This window comes from Cyrtonyx montezumae, unplaced genomic scaffold (assembly GCF_038088225.1).
Source record: "Cyrtonyx montezumae isolate F1298 unplaced genomic scaffold, pur_monq_1.0 scaffold_17, whole genome shotgun sequence".
Lineage (NCBI taxonomy): Eukaryota > Metazoa > Chordata > Aves > Galliformes > Odontophoridae > Cyrtonyx > Cyrtonyx montezumae.
In genome coordinates, this window is record NW_027071903.1 from 353,031 (window position 1) to 379,254 (window position 26,224).

A 26,224-nucleotide genomic window follows, 5' to 3' on the forward strand; every position below is an offset into this window, starting at 1 on the left:
AGCCACATCTGATAATGGAAATGATGAAGATGGAGGAGTTAGGAAGATATTCTTCCTAAAGATTAATTTGCAGTGGGAGAATTAGGAGTATAATTACATTTTTAATGGGGATAGAGCTTTCAATACTGATGATTTGATGCAGGCTCTACTCATTGCCAATTAACAGGAGCTGCATAAGGTGTTTGTTTTTGTGATGATAGTGACCAGAGGCTTCAGAAGAGTTGCAGTCACAGGGAGCGAGGTGATAACAAAATGCAATCAAGGCCTGCTCTGAAGACCTTGCAGTCTTGGGCCTACCAAAATGAGCATTAACCCCAATTCACATGTGAAATGAGGGTGAGATCAGTGGGATGAGCTGTGGGATGACCCATGGTGAGGCTCCTGCTGCTGCTTGGTGCCCGCTGCTTTACTCACTGACAGGGAAGAGCGTGACCCCCAGGTCCGGTGGCAGGCAGGGGATTGCTGTGCTTTGCCTCTGCAAAAAGAAAGGACCCGGTTCACTTTCTGCGTGGTTCCCACATTGCTCCCAGCTTCTCCTTCTACCTCTCCCTATAAAATCTCCTGCTTGGGTATCAGTGTCTGAGGTAAGAGCTGTGCTACAGTGCTGGGCCCTGCGCTAGAGCCTAGTTTATAGTCTTCGCTGCCTGTGCTTGTAGAAGGAGATGGAAGGGATGGTTCAGGAGATGCTGTGGGAGAGAAAAAAAAAATAAACAGAATTAAACGGACTTGGATGCTGATCAGTGAAGCAGTGCCCAAATAAAATCAGCAGACCATCCTATGAACCAAAGAGCAGAAGCTGAGGGGCAGTGGGGCAAAGGTGTGCAATCCCAAGTTAAGAGACATCCTTCCTGGGTTGCAGTGAAGCCCAGAGGGACTGATAGGCACACACCAACTCTTTCCACTATTCTACCCTTGGTAAATGCTTGCCCCCAATTGCTTTTTAATCCTTCCACTCTTAGAAAGATAGCTCAAGCTGCTGGCAGCTGAACTTCATTTACAGAACATAATGTTTCTCCATCAGCATCTCTCCAATTTCCCTTGTGCGAGATAGCAAGGAAAAAAAAAGAGAAAGCTAGAAAACATGAAGCATAGATTTATAGGGCTGAGAAATAGCAAAACATGCTCTAAGAGGTGTATGATCATTAACTTGCAGAAAGAAACTGTGCAAGAAAGACAGTTTCTATTAGGGACGTATATGCTTATACTGAATTACACAGCAGCAGTAGCTGTGATAGCATGGTCCGTTTGCAACTACAGTGGATAAATGCTTTAACAAAGAACCATTGCCTGGTAGCAATGTCCAGAGTGGTTGAAGGTGGACATGTTCATGTTGTATTTTGTTCTGGTTGACAGCAACCAAGATGTTTTATGTAGGGAACCTCTCGCTAATAACAGTGTGAGTATTTGTGTCGTTACCCAACACTGTCTACGTTCGTAGACACACAGTTACCACTCTTCCTTTTTTTTTTTTTTTTTGTCAACTCTTGTGTTCAGTAGCAACTCAAAATCCATCTGGTATTAATTAATTAGTGGTCCTAATTGAAAGTCATGACTTCTCTTTGAAAGATGTCTCCAGACTTCCTAGGAAAGGAAGTCGGCAAGGGGTGATGTGAGCTTAGATTCAGTGTGATGCTTAAATAGATCAATAAACCTAACTATCCTGTCCCCTCATCATGCTGACAACTAATAGTGTAAAAATGGGTACGTACGGTCTGGGACGGCGTGAATCACAGAGCTCATGTTGCCTGGGAGGACGTGTCCTGGCAGCGGGTCTAGGCTGAGACTGGGAGGTCCTGACTGGTACTGGACATCAACAGTGGTTCCTGTGGTGTAATTGGGAAAAGAAAGGCATTATTCCTCGCATCATTACTGAGAAGCCAGATGATCTGGCACAAGGCTGTTTTATTTCAGGGAATGTGGGAGACCTCTGTGGCTAGGGGTTAATGTCTTGGCTCCTCTTTGCTTCCTTCCTGCTCTCTGCTTTCAGCCTTTTTGCTCCCAGATTGTCGGTGTTTCAACTAATATTCATCTGTGTGTGTGTGTTTTGCACTTACTGCTCTTATCACGGTTTCACGTGTAACTTTTGTGTATTACTAGCTAAAATATGTTGTCTTCTTGCAGCTTGCAGTAGTTTAGTAGGCTGCCTAAAAGTCAAGCTCCTGGCTGGTGTGAAGCACAGGGAGTGTACCCGCTCCTGTAAACTGTCCCTAGGTCAGGTTTTCAGGGAGAGGCTGGAAGGGAACAATTTGGGAATTGAGCTTGGGTGAGTATGTCCCATGTTCAAGCTACAGTTCAACCTGATCCTTCACTTCCCTCCTCCCAGGACCATGTTACCCTTAGCAACATCCTCCTGAGGACAAACAGCTAGGCAGGAAGCCCCTTCAATGGCTTCATAATAAAACCCCTTTGGTCTTTTGTCAGCACAGCTCCTACCTCCCAGCAGCATTTCCTGCAGCAAGCTGTCAATCCGTGCCACACCAAAGAGCTTGATGAACTGGACCTGCTCTATCATCTGCCAGGTGATGCTCTGCAGTGGAGGCAGCAGCAGGAGGATGTCGCTGAACCGGCCCCGGGAATCGTACTGGCGGTCATTGATGTAGTCCTCCAGGTTGACCTGGACCTGGAAACGCATGTTCTTCACCTTCCCAGGCTCACTCAGCCCTTTGCAGTCTAGAGAGGGGTGGAAGAAATGAAGTTAATTAATTGATGACCCATGTAGCCAAAAAGTGTTACTCTGGCAGCCATGCTCCAGGGAGGGAAAAGGCTGAGAGAAGTGGCAGTCCAACAGTTATCTCTGTGTGCAAGTTTATCTGGCAGATGTGCAATGCACTGTCACTATTTCATATCTCAGATGGAATAATAGGTTGTTCCAGTGGAAATAGTAAGAGTGTAATTCAGACAGATGTGTCTGGATATATGTAAGCAAAGAGGAGAGACTTAGAAGCTGATTCGTATTTGTCCTGTAAAAGCTGAGACTTCCACCTGTAAATTTTGAGACCCAACTCTTTCTACTAAATCCATGCAGGTTTAGAGCTTATTTGTTGTAAATATATGAGCTCTAGCACCAGGTTCTTGTCTTGATTTCCTGTCTTTGACCTGTGGTCACTCTGTTTTCCATGGACCACTGATCTGGTTTTGCTTAATCAAGTAAATAAGATTTACAGCTTTCCACACCTGGTTTTCCTCCAATCTCAAGCAGAAATTTCTGGCTACTGGACCATTTCCTTCCATCTACAAAGAATGGCCAAGCACTACATTCTATGGATCATCACATCAAGAGATTAAACAGAATGGTTAGCAAGTTATTGTATGTCAACATGCAACTCCAATGGATAAACCTACTTTGTTAGCATGAATGAATTTTACTTCTGTAGAACTTAGCAATTTTTTTTTTCAGATGAAATCACGGCGCCTCATTGTTGCAATGATCTAAAGCTTAATTGAGATTCCAATCAGCTGAGGAGGTAATTTGTCTAACGACACGATAACGCCATCGCTGTGCAGGTTTGCAGCAAGCTGTTTGGCAAGCCAAAGTTTGTGATGTTTGTAGAACTCCTGTATCTTGATTTCAAATCAGAGAACACAGCAAAAAATGATTAATAGAAGATGGTACTCTAATTTTCCATGGTAATAGATGCCAAAGACAAGAAGGCGTTGCTCTCTGCTTGGAACTGTTTCCCCTCTCCTCCAAGCTACAGGGCAATGCATCTAAAGCTGAATGTTCTACTGAGGGGATAGTGTGCATGATGCAGGCATGTGTTTGGGGGGAACCTGAGTGGGATGCTTGTGGAATGAAAGTATAGGGATGATGCAAAGCAAGTCTTTCTTTGCTTTATGTTTCCTTGCTCTCTTTTCCATTTGGGTCTGCCCAGCTCTGCCAGCAAGATCCATTAACAGACATCAGTGTTCCTGGGTACTCAGTGCCCTGAACAGCACACAGCTCTCTGTGGTTTTTAGTTCTCATCTCAGAACTCTGATGGATGCTTCAAACTGCTGCTCAGTTGACTAATTTAACTTATACATAATTCAGTATAAGCATATATGTCCCTAATAGGCACCTCTTTCATTTCAGACTAATGGGCTTTCCTGGAGCCACCTACAGAAGCAGCAAAACTCCTCTGACTTCTGCCGAGACTTGCACATTTGTCTGGCTGGAGTTCCTATGCGCTAAAGAGCAAAGTGTCCAGGAATAGGGTGAAATGCAGAGCTGTTGCCAAAGGGGTTTTCAGCCTGGCTGTCAGAGTTGCTCTCAGGAATGCAAAAGCAGGAGGAAGAGCTGCATTTCCCCACCCACTGCCCTATTTCTCATATCCTCCTGTAACACAACTCCTCAAGCCCTGTGCTCATCCCAGCAGGCAGGAAAGTCACATACCTGGATCAAAGAAGATGATGGCTTTAAGGCACGCGTACTCATTGTCATCGATCTGGATGTCCCGCAAGGGCTTCACCAGCTCATCTAAGATCCTGGTGGCCACACGAGCAATTTCTAGCTCTGGACAGTGCATTGGGATGATGAAGTCATTCCCTGGAGACAACAGAGAAATTCAACATTGAACACTTTGCAGACACAGTCCCACACATCAGCTGCTCAGAGCTGGGCTGCTGGATAGTCCTATTGCCATGCAGAGCAGAGTTGCAGCACAGAGCTTCATCCCCAGTTTCACGAGGGAGAAGCAAGGTGTGGAGCTGATTCTTTCATCCTTAGTAGTTTTGCACACATCAGTGCATTAATACCATACTCAAAGTTTGTTCCATCTTCTACTCTGAGTTTCAGTTTCCAGTTTTTCACCAATACCCAAACACCTGTGCCACTATGCCCTGGCAGTTTGTTGCAAAACCAAGACACAGCACTTCGAGGTCCCGCTTAATATTGAGGTTTTCTCAACCACAATTTCAAAGCATAAGGGCACAGATGTAAAAGATAACAGCCTTTTCCAACCTCAATGGTTCTATAAAGTCACGGTATATTTGCCTCTCCCTTTCTACTCTTCTCCAGAGACCTCCTTGTGCACTTCATCGCGAGCCTGATGTGCAGCAACCTATCTAGCTTCTGTGTGTGCTGATAATAAAAGCAGGAGAGCTTTCAGTACTTTACCTAGTAATAGAAAATCGGTGTAGGGTATGGACCGCTTGGCCACCCCGAGGAGCAGGTGTTCCCCTGCGTGGGCTCTGAGCAAGGCGACCTGCAGGCAGCACAGAAGAGAGAGGTCTTAATTGAAGAGCATGAAATGGGGTGGCTTGAGTTCTTAGGAAACGAATGGCTTTTATATTCGTCTACAAGGTTTCACTAAAGGGGAAACCTCGCTGTTTGGGTCACACTGCAGTGACCACAGTTCTGTAATTTGGGGCTCTTTGGCTACTGAACTCATTGCCTTTGTCCTTATTTATTCTCCACCTCCTGCCAGTTTATCGCTCTCTGTAGTAACATACATTGATGTCTGATTTCCCCGTCCAAATGTACGACTGAGAATTAGCGAGGAAGGCAGCGGCCCTGCAGGGCAAGGTGTCTGCCCATCACCTGGTCATCCAGCGGCAGCTCGCAGAACGCTGGGATGTACTTGGCCCACTCCACCAGCACCAGCAGCTGCTGCTTCATGGACTCGCACACGTCGTTGATGGTGGCCACTTTCTTCATGGCGATGTCCGCACTGTGCACGGGGCTCAGGGGCAAATACTGAAAGAGAAGCAACGCGCACCCAGATCAGCACAATCCTACCTACGGCCGTAGCCGCATCTTTGCTCCGTAGCAACGGCTGCACATCTGTTCCCCGGTCAAAGCACCACGAGGTGGTGCTCGGTCCCAGCACCACGTCCCATCCCTGCCTCCCTCACTGCCTCCGGATAAAACCTGCTCCGTGTCCTTGTTCTCACAGCGTTGGGGCTCAGCTTTGCATCAAATCAGCAAAACGCACGAAATGCAACCCCCGAGCTGGGTGTCTGGCACAAAACTCACCCACTTTGATCTCTAAAGTGCTGCATGGCTGGGAGAGAGTTAAAATGTAATGATTTTGGCAAAGGAAATGGATGCATTGCTGCTTGCAATCTCTAACATCTGGGCCATGTGTCTCAGTGGCGAGAGGCAATTTGCATAATAATTTAAAGGACACTCAGGGCGAAATTCTTTGTGAAACCAAAAAGCAATCAGCATCTGTTGAAGACAGCAATTTCGTTAGCTTTCCTTTTCCTCCCTGGTAAATAGAAGTAACAAATGAAAGATGTAATTGCCCACGATGGGAACACTGCGTTCTGGCCAGGTCACGTTGTGCAGCAACGAAGGCCGAATTTCTGCCTGAACTTCTGGGAGCTTTCGGGGTGCAGCAATAATTGAGGTGGGGGCAGAGGTGATCTGGGGCATCCCTCAGCCCTCGGAATTGCAGCTCTGCATCTCACGGCCCCCACGTCTGGGGGGGCTGTCCCCAGGTCTCCTACCTGCTGTGCCATCGCCTCGGCCTGGGTGAGCACGCTGATGGACAGTGAGCCATTGTCCTCATAGCTGCTCCTGCGGATGCTGATCCTGTCGCGTTCATTCTGCACCGCTGCAACGAGAGCCGGGGAGCAGGGGGAGCCACCTTGTTAAAGAAGCTCAGAAGAAAAGAAACTTCAGTTCAACTCACTGCTCCCCACTAAAGCCAAGCTCCCAGCCCTGCCCACCCCATAGCTCTCAGGTTCTCTTCAGCCTGGATAAGAGGAAGCATTTTTCTCTTGAAAGACTGTTGACGCATGAGCTCAGGCTGCCCAGGGAGGTGGTGCTATCACCATCCCTGGAGGTGTCTTCGAACCATGGAAATGTGGCACTGAAGGACATGGTTGTGGGCATGGTGGGATGGGTAGAGGTTGGCTGGGGGATCTTGGAGGTCTTTTCCAGCCTTAATGATCCTGTGATTCTTTGCTCAGGGCACATTTCTCCAGATTTCTCCAAACTGGCAGAGGAGGAGTGGGCACCGTTACCCACACAGGGTGGGAAGCTGCCTGTTTTATGGGCTCCTTTTGTCAGCTCGGGTCAAATCTCTTATCAGTGTTCCTAACCAGCCCCTGATGAGAGGCCAACAAAGTGAAAGGGCAGAAAACAGGCAACGGCAGAAAAATCAATATTTCCCATGACGGGCAGAAGCCTTCTGTTTGCTTTCCAAGATCCAGTGCTCAGCCTTGCTGGCAGCTGAACAGGGTGTGCTGGGCACGGGGCTGCCAGGGCTGAGGCACCAGAGCCATTTTTGGGTTTTACACCTCAGAGCCACCTTTGGTGGTGTCTGTCCATTTGTAAGATAGCACGTGTAGCAATGGAGCCTCTTCGGTCTGAGGCAGTGAAAAGCTGACTCAAAGAAAGATGAGTGGTCATTGGAAATAGATCCATAAGCTGTAGTTAAGAAGAACAGAACAGCTTAATCCTTCACAGCTTTTTTTTTTTTTTTTTTGGTACACCAGACAGCATCCAGCTTTGAACAGAAAGGAGCCAACCCTCTCCTAGAAAGCCTCTGCCCTACCTCTCACAGCTGGCTCCACTGCAGATGCTCTCTTTGAATGAATAGGCTCTTTTTACTCACCCCCAAGACAAGACAATTTTCCCTTAGCAATCAATCAGCACAGTGACACAGGTCCCACAGACCTCTCCTGCTCCCCTATGACAGACCCCTTTAAGAGTCTCCAGCTTGTTTTTCTCCAGGCTGCTTTTATGGCACATATTTCAGTGCTTTTCTCATGCCCTGATAAGCTCAATCTCAAGTGTAAGTGGATGTTCTGGCTGACTTTCTCAAGGTGATTTGGGTGTTGTCACTGAAAGTACCCAAGATGCTGTGGAATTAGATACAAAAGGGAGTTAATGTTTTACCTGCCACAAAAATAATTTATTGCTATGTGGTAATTATATTGCCATAATTATTATGCTTGTAAAAGGGAAGGGGTAGGTCATGGTGATGAGGCACTGCTCCACAGAAGGTGCTCCTGCTTAGATGTGATCTTGGCTTTGCCATCAGTAAGAGAAGACTAAAACTCCACTATTTCCAGTATGTGCCCAGCAATAGCCTCACTCCCTATCCTTTTTCTCTCATGCTGTTCTCTATTCAATGCTTCGGTTTCCAAAAACAATGATCAGAAAGACCTGGATCAGGCTGATCACACACAGCCTGTTGAATTACACACACAGCCTGTTGAATTACAGAATCATTCAGGCTGGAGAAGACCATTAAGATCCCCAACTCAACCCCAGCCCACCCCACTGTGCCCTCAGTGCCACATCTCCATAGTTCTGGAACACCTCCAGGGATGCTGACTCCCCTTCCTCCCTGGACAGCCTGTGTCAGTGCCTGATTTCTCTTTCATAGTTTTTTTTTCCCCAGTAACCAACCACGGTGCATGCAATGCACACGGCTCTGCTCCCCGACCCCAAATAGCTCAGAATCCCTGCAGGCAGACGGGTGCCAGGGATGGGAAGGGCCACTGCAACCCCACACAAGGGGACATCAGTGGGAAAGTGTCCCTGTGATGCTGTTGGCCAGGGACAGCATGTCTCTGACCTCGACTTTTCCCCAGGGAATTTGGAGTGAGGGCAGAACGATGCCCGTGTCTCCCTCCAAGGAATTCACCACATGTCTCAGCCTGTGGGAAGCAGATAGAAAACAAACATCTCCTCCATCTGACATTTCCATGCTCAGAGCAACCCTTTTTGCCATGAACACAGTGAGGATGCTGGCGTGTGGAGCGCTCGCTGCGGCTCTTGGGCAAACAGTGGTGTGTTTGTGGGATTGCAACAATCCCATGTTTCCCAAACATTTTGTCCTTGCAGCTTTGCCACATCAGCACAGAGCACGTGACAAGGAGCCTCTGGAGAATCCAATATATACGGGCACGGGCGCTGATTTGAAGGGAGCAGCAGCAAACCAGTAACTTTCCATAGGAATTACAGATGCTAAAGCTCTCCTCTGCCACCTGCCTACATGGGAAGTGCCCAAGTAGGGCACTCTGCTTAAACAATCCTTAATTAATGCCAGTTGGGTTGGAAGTGGGCTAATAAATGAACAGTGTATAAGGGGACTGCAGGAGGAGAAGCTCTGAGTGCTCCATTGGAGCACAGTGTGTCCATCTCTGCTGACAGATTCACTCCTTCTCGCTGCTGGATTAATTTCTATGCACAAATCACTTTTTTCCCCTACTATCTCTGACTTAGTAGGGGTGGTATATTTTATTTGCACATGAGCCCCAATGGTACATGTGCATTTAATTGTTTCACAAGGTGTGGGCTGGTTTATAGCCTTCACAATGCTGGGGAGATCCTTTACCTTTTCCACCTCCCTTTGCAATGCACTGCAGTCCCGGAATTCTACAAGTTGTCAGAAAAGATGTGCAAATAAAAGGTGCGAAATGCAAATAAAACCATCCTATAAACCTGTCTGATTTAACAAGAATAAATAAATAACCACCTCAGGTCCTCCCACTGTGCAGTGGTAGTAATCATTCTTTCCTTCTGCATAAAGTCAGAGGAGCTCATGTGCATTCATAAATTTCTTTAAAGGGGATGAGAGGTTAAATATTAACTGCTTTCTTCCCCAGCAAACTGCATCCTGACAGTGTGGTGTTGGACATTTCAAATGGCACCAAGGTTATTAGCTCAGCTTCACGTGAGCAGGTGGCCCGGCTCATTTGAGAAATCACAGCCTGCTAATTTGTTCAAGGTTGAGCACGGTGACGGATAGCTGCTAAAAATAGTCTCCTGCTGCTTTTTGGGGTGTTTAATATCAGGTGCACTCCTTGTTAAAGTTGGTTTCCTAGCCAAAAATCTGCCTGGTAGTGTTGCGTAAAACAATAGGGATTGAACCTTCTCCTGTGCAAAGAGAGGAAAGTAGAGAGAACTACAGAAAGAGATATGAAAGAGATGGAGATGCCAGAGTGCACATCGATCACCCTGAGTCACTGCCCCAGCCTTCATCACGCAACAAAGGAAAGGGAGGAGATACCCTGCAACTATCTGAGATCTGATGTTTCAGTTGACACCAGAGGGTGTACATTCAAGCAAGTCTTTTCCTCACCACTTGTCCCAATATCAATGAGTGTTTACTTATTAATGTGAATTATTGATACAAAAAATGTGATAGGAGTAGGAGTGTTCCTAAATGAGCTAATTTCTAGGAAATCTGGAGGCTGTTTTCCACAAAACTCATGTTTTGGCTTTCTTTACTCTCGCTGGTGATGATGGGACCTGGATCCCTTCTCACGGCACAAGCAGTGGGGCTGGATATTTTGGATGTTCCCTTGCCAAAATTTCTCAAGTCTGGGACATTCTTTCAAAAAGGAAATTCAGAGTGCTCAGACAACCATGTGTCTGCCCCTATGGACAGGTCACATTTTTGTGTCATACAGTTTCTTCTTCGGGCAGAAATTGCCATTCCACCAGACTGGCTAGCATAGCCTCTCTTGTTCTCTTATCCATTAGAGTTGATCCAAAAGTGTCACATCATGTCTTACAGTACAGGAAGATGGGGAAAAAAGAGAAAAATCTCTCTGGATCCAAAGCTCCAAGCTTATCTGTTAGATCTGCCAGGCTGAGGACATTTAGGGAACAGAAAGTTTTCCAGTGTTACACGCTGAGCCATGGGGTAGTGGGTCAGCATGGTGCCAGCCACGGGAGCAGGCAAAATGACACAACCCCACTGCCACACCCCAGGTGTATTGTCACACCCAGGCTGGGAAAAGGATCGTTTCCATCTTCTTTCCCTCTACGGTGAATAAATAGTGCTGTTACCACACCCTGGAAAGTCTGATTGCTCTTATGTGAGCTGGTTGAAAAATGATGTGCCAGAGAACAAGTGTCAAAGTGCTGCGTGCCAGCACTGGGACAACTTGACACACTGAGTTTCATAGCTCTGACACAAATTGGTGAATACCACTGAAACATTTCTATAAACACTATTATCATCCTGATGCTGCTCTGTCCCAAGACACAGCTTCTCTTCTTCCCTAATGCTTCGCAGTACTGTTTAATATTAATCTAGAACCAACCTAAAGCAAACAACGGCACGATTGTACACACAATTGTGCAAGAAAATTTCTTTCACAGTTCTGCACACGTGTTTCAGATACAGCTCTGGTCAGCTAAGCTAATTCCTACAAAGCAGTTGCTCAAGGTGCTTTAAAACCTTCTGTACCAAACTCATGAGCAGTTTGTGAGCACGCAACCTGACCGTGCACTCATAAAATAAGTTTCAAGGAATGTGGCGATGTGGAACTTGAAATGAGTCATCGTGCATCAAGCTGCAATCAATAACGAAGGAATGAGCCAAGGTTTTATAACTTCTACCATAAAACCAATAAAAATCATGCTCCAGATGAAAGAATGGAGCTGATAACCAGATTTCGGCCTTTCCAAACTGTGGAATTTTCTGCACTGGTGGTTGGCTCAGTCCTCATCTAGAACTGAGAGCAACGTTGGTTGACTAACATTACTTTGAGGGCCACACTTTTTCCCAGCTGTGTATTTGCTCCATTTCTCCTAAACTAAACCAGCAGGCATTTTTAGCTACATCCACAACCTACGCCAAATTACAAGACACCCTGTTCTCCAAGAAAACAGATGGTCAGGGATTTGGAAAGAGATTCTTGTCATCGTTGGTGAAATCTTATGAATTACCAGAAGTGAGTGACAAATTTCCCATTGGTTTCTGTGGAATTGCGATTTCACCCCTTAAGCAAGGGGCAAATTTGGTGGCAACCCCTCTCTTGGTATTAAATCACCTAAAGAGACAAGCCTCTCAGAACGTGTGGGCATTGGCACAAAGCTGCAGTTGAAATTCCCATCTGAAGAGATGGAAAATGGGGTTTTCAGCTGCAACAAGAACCCTTTCACTGAGGAACACAGCATCATCTCAAACAAGAGCCGCTGCTTCTCCCCACCATCTCCCCCAGCTCAGAGACAGCAATAGGCAGTTGTGAATGGTCTCCTTGCACCTACCTTCTTTCTTCATGCCAGCTCTGAAGCACTTCTTCAGCCTGCAGTACCTGCACTGGTTCCTCTTGTCTTTGTCTATCACACACTGTCGGCTGAACCTAGGAGGAGATGGAAAAGATGGAGCAACATGGCCTGTGCCCTGCTCACCCTGAGCAGCCCCAATCCCAGAACTCACTGAGGAGCCAAAGGCCTTACAGGGAATGGGTGGAATCAGCACAGGCTTGGCCCCATTCCCCATCTTCCCATTACCAGCTGGGAGTGCAGCGATTTCAGACCACCACAAGGACTGTGAAGTTTTTGGCTGTTGAAGCATGATGGTGATTCAAGTTGGGCTGGTGCCTGGTGGAGTGGGGGTCTCCATCTCCCACTCTCAGATCGTTATCAGGTGTCTGGTTTGAACCAGCTTATTAACACCATCTTACTTTGCACATAATAAGCACACTGTGGCCCATAAACCCTTCTGTGTCTATAGTCTGCTTTTGAGGTAAGTGGCCTCTATGTTCTTCATCTCAACAGGAGACAGAGGAACTTGTGTGCTGTTCAAGTGGTGGCCCATGTATGCAAGGCCACTATAGGTGAAGGATGGAAGAGGAATCTGTTGCACAGGGAGGAGGCAGTGAGGGTTGCTCCGAAGCCGTCATTAGGTTGTAAAAGCTGAGGCACATTCCCAGGATGGGAAAAAGCCAAAGGTACAAATGCCCAAAGACTTTCCAAGGAATTCGAGTCTGTGATAAACAACAGAGCTTTGAGCTCAGCTAAATACAGCACGGCTCACCAAATAAGGATTCACAGACAAGCGAGCATTTACCATTTGCTTGGCTTACACACTGCAGCTCCCTGGGCTGCCAAATGTCGCAGTGATTCATCGATTCCTGGGGAGGGGCAACAATTATACTCCCAGGAGAGAAAGAGACAACATTTCAAAGAAATCAGTAGTAACTATTTGCTCCTCCTGATGGTATCCCACAGTGCATGGGATGGGTACTGTGCAGGTGGTGACTGATATCAGATTGGGTGTCTTTTATGGCTGGTGTGTCCTGCAGTGATAAGTATCCCAGAAGCATTTTTAACAGAGTGACTTGCATTACAAAAATGTGGAATGCCATTAAAGGAGGAAGAACCCTGGTACAAAAAGAAAACTTCCAGGTTTTAATTACAGATTAAAAAGTTGAAGGTGGGTTCAAATTTTTTTTCTCTTCCTCCTGTGCTAAAATAAATATCATTTTTCCAAGGCCAACCAAGATAGCTGTTTTTTAATTTATAGCATCCTTCTGGAAAAAAAAAATCTCAGCAATGTATACCTGTGTGCCAGGCCATAAATCATCACTGGTCCATGCTACATTCTCAGAGTGATTGTAAAATAATCAGTGATACGTCAGCATACATTGTTTAATATCTGAAAACAAAGATGGAGGAGCTGTGGCGACTCTGGAAGTGATAGGTTCTTGGATGCTTGTTGCTTTCATCTTGTTATGAGGAAAATCAAGACTCTGGAAGAAATCTCTGGGGCTTGGGTCCTTTTCCCCCTTTGGCTTTCCCTTGCTGGTCTGTGGTGATGATATTGTGGTGTCACTCCACATCCAGGAGCTGTACTCTTACACAAGCCTCATGACCCTAAGTTTCCCCTGATTCACACCATGAACTCAGAGGGTGGATTGCACAGTGTCATAAAAGGTACCAGTGTTCAAGATGAGATAGGACATAGCTTATTCCTTAGCTCCCTATCTTCCAGCCACAGGCTAAACTGCAGCTCTATTGTTAGCATTCACATCATGGTAATTCAACATTGGGGATGGGGGCTCTGTTGTACAACTCGATCACCGCCCCACTTTGCTTACAGTATCAATAAAGGGCATTTAATTCTCATAGAGTGGGTAGTTACCTGCAGGAATAGACATGGTTCTTGCGGACACTCCTCCTGAAGAAGCCTTTGCAGCCATCACAGCTGGATGCCCCGTAGTGTTTGCCCGTCGCCCGGTCCCCGCAGATGGAGCAAAGGGAGCCAATGCCATTGTTGAGCAGGTTGGTGTTGGCTGATTCAGCTGTGATGGTCTCAGCGGGCATTGAGCAGCGCCCATTAGCCTCCTCTGTGGTGGAAACCAGAATCAACAGAGAGCAGGTTGGCTTTTGTCATATTGGTCATGTACTGAGCCCATCCCACACCCACACGTGCACGCACACTTTTTGTATTGCTGATAAAACCTCCAGATGAAAGCCATGATACTGGCATTTTTCATTGCCTTAGTGAGCAGGGAGACTTCAAGGCTTATAACCCAGTGTGCTCATGAGAACTGAGCAATTACTGCTATTTTTCATGAACGAACTACTTGAGTTGGAAGAGATCTTTAAAGATCATCTGGTCCAACTCCCCTGCAATGAGCGGGGACACCTACAGCTCCATCAGGTGCCCAGAGCCTTGTTCAGCCTGACCTTAAGTGTCTCCAGGGATGGGGCACCCACCACATCTTTGGGCAAATTCTTCCAGTGCTTCACCACCCATACGGTAGAAAACTTCTGCCCTGTATCCTACCTAAATCTCCCCTCTTTTACTGTGAAGCCATTTCCTCTTGTCCTTTCACAACAGATCCTGCTATGGAGTTTGTCTCCTTTCATTCAGCCCCTTTAGATACCGAATGGCCACTCTCAGTTCTTCCTGGAACCTTCTTCCTCCAGGTTGAGGAGAAGGCTCTGGGGAGACCATGCAGAGAAACCTTATCCAGATGTGAGATATATGCTGTAGAGGGATGGAAAGCCATCTCTCCAAAGTCCACGCCACAAAAAGCACTGGAAGAAAAATGTTGCTGGCTTGAATAAATAGAAAGCAGAGAAGAGGCAGAAGAAACAGGAAAGACGAAGTATTTCATGTACACAATAGAGGTGAAGGGAAGACACCTTGGGGTCACCTCTGCAGCTGGGAGAGACAGCAGCTCCAACAAGAGTCACTTTGATTCCCCTAAATGTGGTTCCTCCTCTCCTTTGCCCACTAAAGAGGGCCATTACGTTCCACTGGTTACAGAGGAGAGCAGGAGGATTGACCTTCTAAATGTGGCACCTAAAATTATGTCATATGAATGCCCACTGTTTGCACCCACTCATTTGGGGCAGGAATAGCTCTGCCTGGGCTGTGTGTATACACTGCTGAAAAATCCCCTTTAAGCTTCTCCCTTGGCCTTAACCACCAGACTCGCTGCCCTCTGAATCCTCCTAACTCGAGGCACAGCTTGGGTGAAAAAAAAAGAAATAGAGAGACACATGAGAAGATGCAGATGACAGTGTTTACATCTTGCTGAGAGAAGGAATGTTTGCGGAGTCTGTCCTGACCTGAGCACTCACTGCAAGAGGCTTTTGTGAATTTATCACTCCTCTGGGAGCGGGTTCTTCACTCCAGAGGAGCTGATCTCATGCTGCAGTGACCTAGGGAAGGCACCAGGACAAGATAGCTGGGCAGAAAGGAAAGCAGCTCCGCTGATGTAGTATTGAACAATGAGAAAAATGAGAAAATTACTTGAAAGGGAGGAACTGGCATTTGATGTGGGCAGTCTATAGAATGTTTTGTAACACATAACGCGTAAAAATAGCTTTGGGTCATCCTCACACAACTCGTGTATACAGAGAGCATTTTTTTTAATGTAAATACAGGGCAAAATTTATAGCGAAAATATTTACTATGCAATGAAAATTGTAATAAAAAAACCCTCTAACAGCCAATAATGCTTGATTTTTTATTTGTTTTAACAGCAATTTTGTTAGCTAAGGCTGAGATGAAGATATTTTTAGCTAAATGCAAAGGTCAGGTTTCCTTTTGCATCCTCAGAAAGACCTTTTCATCTCTGTTTCACCTTCTAACACACAGGTGAGCAAGTAAGTAGGTTGGAGTGAGATGGGATGAACAGAAGAATTAAAAATGACAACACCAAAGTAATTCTTGGGTTGTAATGACTGGAACTGTGTTTTACTGTTCCCATAACCCATGTGTCATGCTCTAGCTCTGACATTCGTCAGTGGGTAAGTGCAAACAGACTCTATGTCAGAAATGCTTAATGGTAATTCAAATTGATTTTTAGATTTTTTTGGTAACATTGATTCTATTCTTAATATTCATTTGATAACTCAGTTTTAAGTGAGCAGTATTAGAATACTCTTTCAAAGGTAGCTGTACTGCTAATCATTTGTGCATCTGTTGCTTCGTCTATTATATTTTGAAGGAATATATGAACAAAAACAAATACACCAAATGTTCTGGATTCTATTTAAAAAAAATTGCACAACAGAAATAAAGATAAGAAAGCCAATTTTCTCCTCACTCCACCCATGCTTTCTCTATTGACTTCAGAGGAATCAAGCCAAGGTCATACAATTTGGTTCTCAAACAGACTCTTCATTCTTCGGTTGGGTCCAGATTGCAAAATGATTCTGGAAGAGCAGTTGCTCACCAGAAAAGGATGGGTTTTTGTTGTTGTTGTTTTTTGGTTTTTTTTACCCTGTAGAGTAAGACAGGTGAGGAACAGTTTGTTAAGTAAGAAATCCATATTCTGGTCTTAAAGTCAGTACTGTTGGAGGCAGAACCATCAGCTCTGAAGAGGTGAGGGCCCACGAGGCCAAATTTTACCCTCCCTTGTACCCATAAAACCACAAAAAAGGCCATAGGCTACAATTCTGTTGAGTGGCTGTATGTTCAGGCTAATAGCTAATAGCTCAGTCCCTATTAGGTAGCCACACGTCCTGTTCAGCTGAGCTGGACAAGAGTAGAAGTTTTAAAAGACAAAAGAAAGCCACAGGCTGGCATGCGCATGTTATTTGTGATGATTAATTTTAATTACAAAACCCTGTCACCAGGTAATGATGAGTTCCAAATAAGAAAAACAGAAAAGGCACAAACAATATTGCATGCACATCTGATGACTTTTGTTGAGGCTTTCAAACCAACCCAGTATTTGGGGAATGTCTAGCTTTTTCCTGAACTAATCACTGCTAAGAAAGGCAGAGGGAAACCAATATCCATGCTAACACAGTTGCATGCCTGTGAAATCAACTGAAAACTGTAGGTCATGTAACTCTATGATTCTATGTATGAGCAACACGCAGCACAGGAACCATAGCCTAACTGGATTGTTGCAGTTGATGATTTAAGGGTCTTTGCCAACCTAAATTATTCTATGCTTCTACCTAGCCACGATGAGGATAAATGTCTCAGTGTTCCCAGTGTCTTTGTCAGCTTTGGGGCCAATCAAACCTGAAACCAGAATGCATACAACTTTTTGTTATGTACTGCACTAACATGTGAGTCACTACCAAACTAGGGATGCAATGAAGATGACAAGATTTACAGTGATAAGAAATAACAGTGAGGATGCTCCAATAATGCTGGGGAATGGTATCTGGTATCCAGACCTGGAGCTCAACATGAGACCTTGACCCTTCAGACCTCTTCACTGCTTTTCCTTTCAGTTATGTTATTGGTTGCTAATCTCTTCAAGGCAAACTCTTTCTCTTCTGAATGCACATTGTACACCTTGAAGTGCTTCCTGGATTTTGCTTCTATGCACCCAGACATCCAAAGCAGTCTTGGCTTGTGGTTCTGATGCACATCGTCTGCACTTTCTAATGGGCAAATGTTCTTTGGTGGCTTTTTCGTGGCTTGAGCTGGGTCAGGGTGCAGTGGGGTTGGGAACAGGGTTTTGCCAACATTTTGCCAAATTCTCGAGGTTCAGTGTGGTGTTTGAGTGCTGAGAAAGGGCAACGAGCACTACCATGGGAGAAAATGTTTACTGACACTTGACTAAAGAATTAGTGCAATATTTCAATATTGCTTCATATTTTAAGTCAGATGACAACTACGACAAGAGCATAAGGAAATGTGTATTAACAGCACATAAAAACTGTGAGAATATGGCTTGCAATGCCAGCCAAGGTAAAGGAAACAACTTTGTACCAAATGGGAAAGCTTCTGCAGTTGCAACGTACATTTTATAAAGGGAAGAAAGGATTAACGTTGATTTCCATTGACTTCCATTTGCTTTCTTTCTACTTAAAACAGTTAGTTGTTTAAACTTCCGCTCTACTCCCATATAGATTCTACTCTTCATTTTGAACTAGTTAGTGTTTGGCAAATTATGACCTACCTAGGGGTGGAAAATCCAAAATATATCTAGGCAAATCTCAGAGCTGTAACTTCCTGAACCAGAAAGCTTAGCTGCCGAATCACTCCACATCATTAATCGACCCCAAATTTTGATGAAATAGTATTCCAAAGAAAAAGAGTGTTATTTTTAAGAATATATTGCCTTATTTGAACACATTCTAGTTTTCACTTTCATATCACTCAGAATGCAAACAACAGTTTTGATACCATTAAAATTCACGTAGCACCCCATCCTGTTCATGTTTATATATATACAATAAAATTGCAGTTAGGTTTACTAAAGGAATTGATGAATAATTTCACTTAGTGAGGAAGAGTTATTTTAAAACAAATCCATTACATTTTAGAAAATATCTAAAAGGAGATTATTTCTCGATTCCAACAATTTTAAAATATTTCTGAATCTCTATGAACTTCAGTTTTGGGTTATCTATGGGAGACGACTTGGTTGGTGAGCAGTATATTTCCATGCATGGACATCTGAGGTCTTTATTCAAGTTATTTTTACAAACTGTAGAAGAGGACACTTACCCAAGACAAACAAGCTAATTTCAAAACAGCTAGTTCCTGAGAGAACCAGTTACACATTAACAGCTAAACAAATAACCCAACACTGATCTAGATAAACTTCAGAAAGACTCAGCCTGTCAGTCCTACTGAATGAAAAAAAGAAAAACATAAAGAGCCCCTAGCAGGTTTTGGTAGCTAATTTGCAGAATTATATTGAATTTTGAGTATATTTGTACCACCCTAAAAAGTAAGAAGCATCTTGTTGTTCAGCAGTGAGCAATAAAGTGAAATATCTTTGTTAAATATCATTTCTGGAATGGAGTGGTGTCTCAAAACCTTTCCATAAAAATAAAAAATAAAAGCTGCATCAGGAAAAAAAAAAAAAAGAAAAAATAGTAATAATAAAAAGAAAAATCCTATTTGGGGACAGAAAGAGCTTCTCTTGAAGTCAATGTTAAATTCAAAAAATTTCGGGCCTTTTCATTTCATCTCCTGATATATTCCATGTCCCACAGTAATAACTCTAAACATTTCACTTTGTAGACAATAGCTTTTCTGAAATTTTGTAGTTTTTCTTTTTTTTAATGAGACAACTAATCAGAAAATGTAAGACCATTAAAGTCTCATCTCCATTTCACTAAGCTCCTTAACAAATTCAATGAAATATTGCCAAAACTCTCCAAAAGCGTTGCTAGCATTAGAACATCATTCAGTTACACGATTGTTTTTTTCTGCATGACTTAAATGTCCTCTGTTTTTCAGGCAGAGTCGGTTAATGTCACAGAATGGTGTTTCCTTTAATTTAGAGCACCTTTGACTATTCAAATCCCAATGTCACATAATACGCTTTTATTCTGTGAACAAAGTGAAAGTCTTTCTATATAAAACTTAATGAATACGAACCACACACTTTATGTGTCCTGAGAGCTTATGGACAATACTGATAACCAAGAAAAAAGATAAGTCAAGTGATGCTTTGGATATTGCCTCCTAATCTATGTACCTATGAATGAGTGAAATCAGACACATGCTATATTGTCTGAATAGCCATGTGGATAGTTTTCTTTCCTCCAGTAGTTAAATATGAACCCAAATTATATATAGGAATGAATCATAAATTTTAAGGCAGAAATACTGATAATAACTTTTTGTGTAGATCGTGTAAGGGAGACAAATGCATTGTGTGCCACCAAGAGCTCCACTGGCATTTGCAGTATCTTGTGGGCTCTTCGGGCCACGACGGTTGGCACACCAAGGAAGGGAATAACCCCAAAAGAACTAGGAAGTGAAGCCATCCCATTTCAGCCCAAATATAACTGTCTATACAGCTGAGGTTGTAAGGTCAGCTGCTTAAATACTAACCTCTTCACCCTTTGCCCCACACCTCCTACCTGCCTGCCCTAGGCTTTCAGCTTTTTAACAAAGGCGGTAGAGGTTACTGCAGAGGAAGCGAATAGAAATCTCACCAGTGTTGTTTGGAAGAACCCGAAGGTTTTCAAATTCTAGCATGGTATAAGAAGAGTCCAAGGAGTCGACGTAATCTGGCATATCCATGTCCATGATGGACTGGCACAGCTTCATTATTACTTGTCAACTGCAAAGGAAGCGGCAAAAACAGCCCCACTGTCAATCACGGCCAAGTTTTCCTCTGCAAAGAGAGACACCCCAGCCCTTGCTGTGACAAATCATTACCCAGCTCTGCCCGCAGTCCCCTCCCCGTGCCAGCAGAGAAGGGATGAAGCCTTTCCTTCTTGCTCACAGTCTCCTCCCTTCCCGGGGTGCATCTGTGCTCTCAGTCCTGATAATATGATATAGATAAGACCTAGACTCAAACAACTTGGATTGCATCTTTGGGTCAATACAGCCCAGTTTATGGCCGTTCCTGTGCAAACATTTTGAAAAGGGCTGCGGAGAGGCGTTCATGTATGCACTGCTTTTCCTGTGCCACTGCAATGTCACCTTGCTTGGCTACCAGCCCCAACGGCTGAGATCCAGTGATGTCACTCAAAGCTGCTGAAGCCATGAGTCAGTGTCACCAGTGGCTGACGACCGTTAGGATAGATTGGTGTTCAGAGCTTGAGGCATTGCCAAGAGAACATGGATCACATCCCGAGGTACGACTGAAGAAAATGAGGGTTCATTACAGCCATGCTTTCACCCTGCCCCACAGACAGAGGAGAGGTAATTTCTCCCATCAGTCCTGTTCCTTCAGCCTCCTGGCTCCAAGCAGTCCAATTTCTCAAAACTCCCACCGAGCTGCAGCCGCAAGTTGCTGGGGCAGAAGCATTCAAGTGATGGCATGTGACAGAAATGGAAAAGGCTGGAAGGAACCAGGTAGACTCCCTCACAGATTTGTGGTGCTTCATTTCACACTGACTTACGTTTTCCTTTCCTGGGAAAGGCAGGTATTACAGAAGTTCCAGTCCAGCTTTTCCCTGGGGACCGTGCTGTTGGGTTTTAATTTACCAAATTTTGCATAAAAGTTTTTTTTCACTGTGAGCTGTAGCACAAAAGACTGGAAATAGAACATAGCCATGAATTTCCCCCAGAACTGTACCTGGAAGTGGTTGGTTTACTCCTGGTTTCATCCTCCAGATGTCTTCCTGGACATTACAGTTCCCTCTCCAGTGACGTGGTTGTGTGTCAGAGAGCCTTCCCTTTCCATGAACTGTTCTCTGAGATCCAGTTCAACATCCTGTTGAATCTAGAGGAAAGAAATCTTGAGAAACAGGGAAATACCTTGCCAGAAAGCAGATTGCCAGACGTCCTGAACTCTCACTGAACCACAGATCGGAGCGGCCCCGTGTATCCTAGCAAACTCCAAATAGCAAGAAATATGCCAAAACTGAGTTTTTTAAATGTATCAGTTATACTCATTTTGATTTCATCTACACAACCTTCATTTGGCATGTGGGTAGCCAGGATTTGCTCACATCCTGGGGACTTTCACAAGACTTTGCAATGGGTTAAATCTAGATGGGCTTTTCCCCTATAAAGATTGGGTGCAGGAACACTTTCCTTTCTTATCATTTCTGGGGCATAAAATAATTTCATGTGCCGTAGATATTTTTTTCCTTCTTTCCTTTTTTAAGTACGTGTCATAACCAGTGGTGCTCAAATGACTCCTTGGTTAGATAAGAAGTTATGTTTTTATCCTTGGACTATGTCCCCAGGCTTTCAGTAATGCCAGCATCAGCTAAGTTAGCATCTGATTAGTTGTTCTTGCCTCTTACTCAATGCCATTCTTGATTATGCCTACTAATCTGGCACATCTTTTTGAACAGAGCTATGGGCACAATCCTGCCTGATTCTCAGCATGCTGCTACCATTACAGCCAAGGAAGGAGACTCGGATCTCCGAAGATCCTGGGGGCTTTGTATGGATTACTCACCATTAAATTAGTCATATATTCATTCAGTGCTTTTGGGCATCCAAGATACAGAGGGAAGATGTTGGGGCTCCTACCCTGATATCAGCAGTTGGTAGGTTTAGAAATGCCTTGATGTTCTCAGTTTCTCAATGCAAAGATAGAGCGTTACAGCTCTTTTCCAAAGAAAGCTTGGCAGTGAGGATGTGCTTGAGCACTTTTTGTTCTGGGAACAAGAAAAGGGCACAGGGAAAGAGAAAAGGTTATAGAACAAAATTCACAGTTCATGGACCAGACTCTCAGTGTCACAACCGTACTGATAATCAGAACTGACTTTGTTATGGAAGGTGGTGGTGGTGGAGCGATGCAATGCTGCTTTTCTATCCATTACAAACAGATGCCAGCGCCCTGTTCCAAACCACACCTGAAGAATACTGAAAATTTGCTGAGGGGTGAGCAGTTTCTTCTTTTTTCTCTCTCATTTTCTTACTTCACTTTCTGAGTTACAGCTGTACTTCCACTGCTATCAATACAAGGCCAGGACGGAGTTTAATTGTATTATATACACTGCAGCAAGGACAGAGGGCAAGCTCTAGCAAACACATGGTCACTATGAGACAACCCACTTACTCCTAGGACTAAAGTCAGATGCCTCTTGGAGAGCTTATTAGAAGTACAGAAAAAATAAGAAATCCTTGTCTAATGAGTTTGGAATACAAGCTAACAAGAACAGGCTGTCAGAACCAAAGAAGCATTTCTTTGTCAAGGTAAGCAGTGGGAGATGTGTGGAGGTTTTTGGCTCAAAAGTTTAAGAGTTTTCTGTTTTTGTTCTTAGAAACACACTGAAAACCCTTATCACTAATTTCTCCACTTGAAGAGTGGAAATAATGATATTCTCTCCTTCCCTTGCAAGGATCTGTGAGTATGAATTCACCAATGCTTGGGTGGTTCTCAGACACCAGAAGTGATGTTAAGTGTAACATTATACATCTGGAGATAAGTATAACTGAAAGACTGAAGCCAGTAAGGCCTTTTCTCTGACTAAAGTATAATTAGAACCAGTATGCTGCTGGGATTGTAAACAGTGTGAAATCATATCATTAACATGTGATTACAACTGCAGACATGGCAAATTCATTCAGACCAGATGTCTACTAGATCAATGTTCTCCTTTCTTATGGTATATGACTGCAAATCATACTTGTCATACAGTTAACACAAGATACAGTACAACCTCTCTTGTCTTAAAATCTTATATAATAAATATTTCTTATTACGATTAACAGTTTCACTAACACTGACTCTTTTATTGTATAGTGAGGGGCTGCTTGTTCATCCTGCAGCATTACCTAAATTGTTCATTAAGTAACATAAAAAATTTCTTGGCTAGCATCTTTCTGCTTTTCCAAAAAACATCAGAGCAACATATTGGAAAATGTGGACAGCAGATGCCCTGGGAGTATCAGGATCACCACAGCTTAAAGTGAAGGTCAGAGGGCTGAACTGACCGTGGAGGGTGCTCACGAGGTTTAAGGTTGACAGTCATTGAGATGGGATTTCTGTTTCCTTACTCTTGACCACCTTTGGAGGAGGAAGCACAGAGGAGTCTCCCCGAGGTTTCCTTCCTTCACAGTGCAAACTTTCACTCCTCATTTGGGGATGCTGGGCTCTACACAGCCCAACGGACTCGCTTCTCAAGACAGTCTCTGAATGCTGTAGCCCCCACTTAATACCATTTTTCTTTGAAGTTAATGGCAACCAGCCAACTAACCTACACAATCACCCAGGAAATAAATTGCCAGAACCCTCAATAAATTTTGGGCTTGGCTTGGTGTCCATTTTGCATTAATGTTCATTTCATCCCCTGCCAGAAACCCATGGACATGACAGAGATCCTTTGATGTCCAAACCCCATTATATTTGGGGTTGTTTAAAGACAGACCAAATTTCTAAAGCAGGGCCAATGATCAGACAATGAGTCACATTCTGTGGCAGTGAACAAAGCCTGAGTTAGGACATATACTTCTCTCTAAAATGACTGTCCAGCAGCTACTGGCCGGATGGCACTAACCAACCAGCCCTATTCAAGACCCCTTGGATGGACCTAGATGTGATGGACAGTGCTGTGGTGGGCATGGGATAACATCACACATCATCTAGGAGGATGCCCTCTCTGGAGGAGGAACAATGACATGGGAAGTTCGCTTTTTGGGTAAAATAGAAAGGTAAGCAAGTTTCAATCACTAAGCTGAAACCATTCCTTTAGGGTCATTTAAAAAAAAACTCTTTCTGGGTTTGGGTGCATTTATGGATTCTGATCTTTACACACCATCAAACACACGTCACAAAGACCCTACTGCCAGACAGGTTAATGAATTCATGGATTCCCAGTTATTTCTGAGATGTGCTAAGTGTTCAAAACAGATGAAACCTGAGCTGGATTTGAGAAATAAATCTGAGTTGTTTCATATTCTTCCAGCAACCAAAGGTTAACTTGGTAGTTTGTTCTTTCCAAGTTCATATCACTTTCATTCTTGGCTATGGTGCATTTGACCAAGGCCAGAACTTCAGAAGCGTTAAGTGCTCATTTAGATTTCTAAATGAAACAGTCTGTCCCTCAGATCTGTTGAGGAACTCCCACTGGGCATACAGACTGGATTTGCAGATGCCTTCACATAGCCACAGGCCATTCATACCTTGGAAATAAATCTCCTGCTTTAGACATCTGAGTAAAATCAGATTTCATAGTCTACAAGGAGTCTCCTGGACTCTAATTCCCATTGCAAACCTGACTCTTTCTGGTGTCTTTCAAACACCTGATACCTACATGCAACAGCTTGAAATTTTGTTTGTTGTTGTTGTTTCTTTGTCTTTTTATGTTAGTCTTAGAGAACTATGGGATTGCAGCCTCCTTCTGTCAAAGCGGGGCTGTAAGAAAGAAGGGAACAGACTCTTCAGTGGGATCTGTTGTGATAGGGCAAGGAAAAACAATTTCACACTAAAAGAGGGGAGAATTAAATAAGATATAAAGAAGAAGTTTTTTAAAGTAAGTGTAGTGAGGCACTGGAACAGATTACTGAGGGACGTGGTAGATGTCCCATCCCTGCACACAGCCAAGGTCAGGCTGGACATGGCTTTGAGCACCTGATGGAGCTGTAGGTGTCCCTGTTCATTGCAGTAGAGTTGGGCTAGTTGACGTTTAAGGGCTCCTTCCAACTCAAACTATTCTATGATTCTATGAAATCTTGCCCCAGTCTGCGCTCTCCTACTACTGAAATCACTCTACCACCCTGTTCCAGGTCACTGTCTACTGGACAAAACAACTCAGTTATCCTAATTTTTACTATCTCTGACTGAAGTCTCATCTCTAGGTTGGAAACATAGGTACCTCTGCAGCCAGTCAAGAATGACTGGCAAGTTCAAAAGGTGAATATTCTCAACAGGTCATCAAGGGATGGGGGATGAATTAAATAATGATGCCAACCTCTTCAAATAAGTGCATGGGGAGCATAGATGACTTACTCTCAATCTGCAATTTTTTTCAGATGATAAAGTCACAAAAGGTAAATTCCCCCCTGACAACAGAAACATAGAAGCATAGAATAATTAAAGCTGGAAAACATCACCAGGACCATCTAGTCCAACCACCAAACCTTCACCGCTGTGCTCACTAACCATGTCATGAGTTCTATATCTATCCTTTTCTTGAAAAGGAGATCCTACCATCTCCCTGTTCCAATAATCTCACCATAGCCATACAGAACACACAGATATCAAGAAGTAGACTGGAAATTTTGGCTGTGGGTGACGCTGGCCTCTGACTAAAGCAAATACACAAGCCTGAACCAGGGCCGGCAGCAGGAGAGAGGAGCCAGGGATAGGAAAGCAACATTACCTAACCAGATGCTGCCTGGAGTAGGCATGGGACTCATCTGAAGCATGCTGCTGCCTGCGGGCAAGGTTTTGGCTCTACTTGCTGAACACAGCATGCCATTAGTCAGGAGTAACCAACTCTGAAAAGTGTGTTTGCTATGACTCCCATCTCCCCTGCGAACGACATTCCTGCTGCTTCAAGCTTTTTCAGTTGCAGTGTTGACACTTCTTCAGATCTGTCATTAGCTCAGCTGAAGGGAAAACAGAAACGCTATTCAGGCCCCAGACCCAATGTGGGAGGTTAGGAGTGCAAATTCTCACTTCACACTGAAAGCACGATGAGTGTTTTATGTTACTGTTGCTATTTCTATTTTAGGGGATGTCTTTATTATTTTAT

At 44.2% G+C, this 26,224-nt stretch overlaps 1 protein-coding gene across 2 annotated transcripts; it reads right to left on the bottom strand.

Annotated features, from left to right (window-relative positions):
- Positions 1-294: 294 nt before the first annotated feature.
- On the bottom strand, positions 295-20,342 carry LOC136046510 (hepatocyte nuclear factor 4-beta-like). 2 transcript variants are annotated; one of them, XM_065733092.1, is made up of 11 exons: positions 20,280-20,342; positions 20,054-20,181; positions 13,818-14,022; positions 11,939-12,033; positions 6,430-6,536; positions 5,519-5,674; positions 5,096-5,183; positions 4,373-4,525; positions 2,434-2,670; positions 1,710-1,823; positions 295-686 (listed from the first exon to the last, which is right to left on the bottom strand). In XM_065733092.1, exons 2-11 carry the CDS (start codon positions 20,166-20,168, stop codon positions 550-552), a joined length of 1,407 nt encoding a protein of 468 aa, XP_065589164.1. In that variant the 5' UTR covers positions 20,169-20,181; positions 20,280-20,342; the 3' UTR covers positions 295-549. The 2 variants fall into 2 exon arrangements, with proteins under 2 accessions (XP_065589164.1, XP_065589166.1); XM_065733094.1 differs by lacking the exon at positions 20,280-20,342 and having other exon boundaries at positions 295-475; positions 20,054-20,264.
- Positions 20,343-26,224: the final 5,882 nt, after the last annotated feature.

Bases quoted from the DNA above. Each gene is read 5' to 3' on its own strand.
- LOC136046510 (XM_065733092.1), bottom strand. From the start codon at position 20,168: ATGAAGCTGTGCCAGTCCATCATGGACATGGATATGCCAGATTACGTC. The intron at 12,034-13,817 runs GTAACTACCCAC...ATCTCCTCCTAG, and splicing joins AACCATGTCTATTCCTGCAG to GTTCAGCCGACAGTGTGTGA. The intron at 4,526-5,095 runs GTAAAGTACTGA...TGTTGTCTCCAG, and splicing joins CACCGATTTTCTATTACTAG to GGAATGACTTCATCATCCCA.